Source organism: Leptonotus elevatus, chromosome 1, assembly GCF_054856555.1.
Source record: "Leptonotus elevatus isolate MCC_2025b chromosome 1, RoL_Lele_1.0, whole genome shotgun sequence".
NCBI lineage: Eukaryota > Metazoa > Chordata > Actinopteri > Syngnathiformes > Syngnathidae > Leptonotus > Leptonotus elevatus.
Genome location: NC_141239.1, coordinates 42,659,496 through 42,664,411, shown reverse-complemented (window position 1 = coordinate 42,664,411; position 4,916 = coordinate 42,659,496). Strand labels below are relative to the sequence as shown.

Below are 4,916 nucleotides of genomic sequence, written 5' to 3'. Positions count from 1 at the left end.
GCTACCAAGGCAGATAACTAACCCACTGGCATGGCTAGGATCATTTTGTTTCCGCTCTGACCTTACTTTACAAAATGGATAAGAGCAGAAAAGTAGCTCATTTTCTGAGATAGCAGCCCAAAGCAATTAAAAGTATTGCTTTGGCGCCATCTAGTGGAATTTGGGGGTTGTTTGTTTAATGATTGATAACTGCATTTTTTTGCAGTGGATATTTTACTGCGACTGGCAACTATACTGCTAGCGCTATTTTTCCGTCAACGGCTTCCCCATTTTTGTCTTTTCACAAAGTTTTCATTTTGTTTTGCCACCGAAGATAGGCTGTCATCAGCATTACCTGCTTAGCCTAACCATGACCGTAAGAGCTTAGGCTGTTATTTCTAACCATAGGCCTCAGAGCATATTGCTGCTGTCAAAAAATAATAATTAATAAACAAAAACGCACAAAGCGAAATTCAAACCCGTGATTCTGCGTTTTCTGGTTGACTGCCAAAACCAGGGGTAGACAACCCTCATCCCAGAGGGCCACAGTCCTGCGTGTTTTAGATGTCTCTCTCCTCCAACACGTGATTCAAATGATCAGCTCATCAGCAAGCTCTGATAAAGCATGATAACAATTCTCAACTGTGATGGAGGAGGGAAAAATCTAAAAGACGCAGGACTGCGGCTCTCGAGATTGGTTGCCTACCCCTGGCCTCAAACTTTATGCAAGAGCTAGTACACATTCACTGGCGCAGAATTTGTGCTTGTACAGTAGTTCCATTTCATCCCTCCCGACCACCAGATGGCGGTGTGTCGTCCGGGACTCATTGAACCGCAGTTACAGTCATAACTTTCATTCCCACACGATTCATGGCAAAATAGCGGTAAGTGGCAAGTAGCTGGTCACTGCAAAATATCCACTCCGTTTTTGTTTTTTTGCATTTGAAATGTCCTATTTTGTTGGCAGTCCTTGAATACACTTTGTGCACAGTCAAAAGTGAAATTTTAACTATTTGTTCTGCTTCTTTCCCAAGTATGCACCTACAAATAGCCTGTGTCGAAGTCTACTTTGCTATAACAATTTGCTCGTATTACCACCACCTTGATATGTGTATGTAATTTCTAAAAGTTGGCTTTCATGACTTGAAAATTTCGTGCAATGTGCTAGTGTTTGCATTTGTTTGCCAAAGTGTGATGTGAGTTTGTGCTAGCATGTTATTTAAGCTAGTATAAGTATGATGGCTAATACTATCAATGAGCCCCATGTGAAGGTGGTTTGTGTCAAATAAATGAACTACTGAAGGCAGGTATGTAACACAGGTTTATGGTTGTGTACACGCTAAAGGAATGGTGTTGATGTTTTATGATCCTCTGTTTTGCATGCTTCTCCGCCATCTTGTGTCATCTACATGCAAATACAAATCCCAGGAAGACGGGTAAGTTATTTCCTCAAATGTTCCGCCTCTTGCACATGGTCAGCTGGGATAGGCTAGAGCTCACCTGCTGCCCCTAGTGAGGAAAAGTACTATAGAAAATGGATGCAAATGACTGCCAAGACAGTAAAAAAAACTACACAAAAACCGACAACTGGAGACATGCTTACCGAGACACAGGGCTGGGGCTGGTGCTGGAGGAGCGTCGGGCCGCATAGGGGCTGATGGAGCGCCTCCTTGAGTAGGGACTGCTTTCCCGCTCGAAGCTGGACGACCTATGCCTGCTGCCGTAGGGGCTGTCCGACCTCTGCCTGCTGTGCCGGCTCATGTCCCCATACGGACTTGGGCACTGTTGGGACGCCTTGCGCCTGGAGTAGCCGTCGTCCACCATGTGGCCGCCAAGCGGGCTCTCTCCCCTCCTGTGACTGGGCGACAAGACGGCGCTGGCGGACTTCTTGCGAGGGCTACCTCGACTCGACTTGCCTTTGGGGCTCAACTTGTTGCTCTTGGAGGACTTGCGATGACTCCGTTCTCCGTGGACCTTCTGGGAGTCGCTGTGAGCACCTTCTTGCCGGGCCTCTCGCCTCTGCTGTTTGTCTTTGCGCGACTTGCCAGAGCGCCCGCTCTCCTTGCTACGAGATGAAGATGCCGAGGATGTGGCACTATCTACGCTAAGCATGGGGTGCATCTGAGAGAACATGGGATCTCCTCTATTAAAGTCAACCTCCTGCTGGTTGCGACGCTTGGATTGTCCAGATGATGCAGATTTCTCCTTGGTGACACCGGAAGCGCTTTTGTCCCGATCCTTGCTGCTCTTCTTCTTGTAGCCGTGTTCTCCATTACCGGGATCTCGAACTTTGTTGGGATCCTTGGACTTTTTCCGGGAGTGTTTGTGACTCTTACTCTCACGGTTGGGTTTGGGCTCTTCCCCGATGAAGTCAGGCAAGGGCTCAAGTTGGTCCATCACCACCACCCTGTCGGCCAATCTGGCGGCTGGTGGGTCCGAGAAGGTGTCAGAGTCCGAACTGATATCGTCATACTCCACCAAAGGCTTCATCAGGACGCTAGGAGGCGCCGTGCGGCCCTGGGGTACATATTCGGGAATCGTCGGTGGTGCCGCCAGCGATTCCCGAACTTTAGCCGATTTATGTCGTTTACGCTTGGACGAGGTCATTAGCGATTTGCAGTACAACTTCCCGTCTTTGCTGGTCATGTCTCCCGCAGCTATTTGGAGGGCGGCGTGGGCCAAGCCGCCGATGCTTGACTCCGGCTTCCTCTTGGTCCCATGGTGTCGGTCCGACCCAGGCATCCCTCAAGCCGGCGTCGGTACCACCTCTCCTGCGGCTAGTCCTTGGTGGTCCAAGCAACTCATTAACCGCTGATTCGAGTACAAATGCAAGTGTTCCAAAGCAAACAAGTATAAACAAAAATCAGCACACTAGGCCGCGATCGTTCCGTCGGCCTCCTCAATGCCGATTCATTCCACTCGTAGTCTCGTCCAAACTCGACAAAAATGACAAATATCCCAGCGCTGTTTTGCGGGGAAGCACAATATTCACTTGGAGCGAGTCCGTAAATGAAGATTTCCTACCAAACGCTGGAGCATTGTGCTGTCGTCTCGTCGTCCCAACTTAGCTAGCACAGCTAGCTAACGCTGGCCGAGCTAGCGAGGTGAGCCGTGGAAAAAGAAAAAAGTCTCCTTTGTCAAAGCTGTCCTTGTCCGGTGCCTAGTTAGTTAGGGAAAAGGTGATTTTATCCTACAGAATTAAGGTTTTAGTGTTCACAAGCGAGCAAATGCCTTCACTTTAAAAGACGCTCATCTCTCGAAAATGAAAACTTGACCCGTTTGGTGCTGTTTACATGTTCCCTTTAATGTAAGCTTTATCCCCCTCTAAATTCAATATTGATACGAAATCATAGTTTTTTCGTGTGCAATAGATGTTCCAGTTTACTATCAATGGCTCTGGAAATCAACCAGGCCTGTATTTAGGGCGATGCTAATGGATTTAATAACATCCACAGCCCCAGCCGCAGGAGACTACAAACGCCATTGTGGCTCCTGTGACTAGCAACTTCTGCGCACGACGGATTGTACCGGAACTCGATACGTTGTCAATCAAGGACGATCCCAGCGACAGCCAATCATCTCTAACGACCCGCCTACTTTTCCGGGGCGAATGGCAGTTTTGAGAAAGCCATTTTTGGATGCGGAATCGAAAATAAACGGAGAAGCTGCACATTAGTTTAAAAAAAGGAGTAGATGTGCTTAGTATGTTTTTGTTTTTGTTTCAGTTTTTTTAAGTTTAAAACCACAATGTCATCATCTCCACAACAGAACACCCGTTACCTTTAATCCTCACAAACATAAGGCATAGAATGTTATCCGCTTCACCTAAAAAGACATCATGTCTAAATTAGATACGTAAGAACATCACCGATAGTAAAACAAAATAAAATAAAATAAGAGGTTTTAATCAAGTGGTCTAAAGAAACGAGGAAGTGACGTTTCCCACGGCAATGACAAAAGTTCCAAAGAACGTTTGAGGGGGCAAATAAATAGTTAAAATCAAGCCAGCAAGTATACTTGACCGTTTAAAAACGACACCCGTAAATTAACTACGTCATATTGAAGAGAAAAATCTTTGTATGACTAATGTAATACTAATCAATGCTGATTGGCTATGCAATAACCACGGGGCGTGTTTCGTGGCTCCCACTGTAATAACAATTTTCAAACAATTGATGGAAAGAAAGTTGTTAGAATCAACCCAGGTAGCATGATTTGTGTGTCTGTCAATAGACATAAAAACTAAGAATTTCAATGGCAATGTTTGCCATCATGAAAAGTATGCAATGTCCCAAATTTTACATGTATGGAACGTGCGTTCAGTGTATGTGTGAATTGAACGTCACTGATAAACATTGTCACGTTTTTATGAATTGTAGGTATACTGAATGCTTCGGCAACTCGCCTATTTTCCAGAACGAGTTACAAGTAGTTAGTAATTTTGGAAGCGTAATCGAAAATAAGTTAAAACACATAAATCGTAAATAAAGAAAAGGTTCAGTGTCATTCGTTTATATTTAAGTTGAATTAACTACCGTGTCCCGAGAGCCTAATAACTGTATGACAATAAAATGTTCAAAACATTGTATATTATACACTTGAGCAAGTTCTTTTAAGAGAACATGTAAGAATTTTTAATTGTGAAAAAAAAAACGCAGTGAAAAGGACGACTGACGCTTATGACAGCCAAGATGCTGATTGGCTCTGCCATCACGATAGGGCGCGGTCTAGTGCAAACGAGGAAGTGGCATCTCCCACGGCTATAATACAGTAGTTCCAAAGAACGCTTAGTGTGAAATAAACTTGTTTTAATCAAGTGAGAAAACAAGAAATGCAGTTTGTGTGTCAATACAAAAAAACGTGATATTTTGTAATGTCTGTCATAGTGGGAGAAAGGGGGTGATTTGGTCCTAATATCAATTGAAATATATGAGTCG

General features: G+C 44.9%; 1 protein-coding gene across 1 annotated transcript in view; it reads right to left on the bottom strand.

Moving 5' to 3' along the window:
• cdk12 (cyclin dependent kinase 12) overlaps positions 1 to 3,495 on the bottom strand; it is an 18,415-nt gene extending 14,920 nt beyond the window's left edge. The window contains exon 1 of the mRNA XM_086060042.1: positions 1,583 to 3,495. Within this exon, the coding sequence (XP_085916168.1) occupies positions 1,583 to 2,721 (1,139 nt within the window). The 5' untranslated portion in view covers positions 2,722 to 3,495. The remainder of the gene's footprint in view (positions 1 to 1,582) is intronic.
• Positions 3,496 to 4,916: the final 1,421 nt, after the last annotated feature.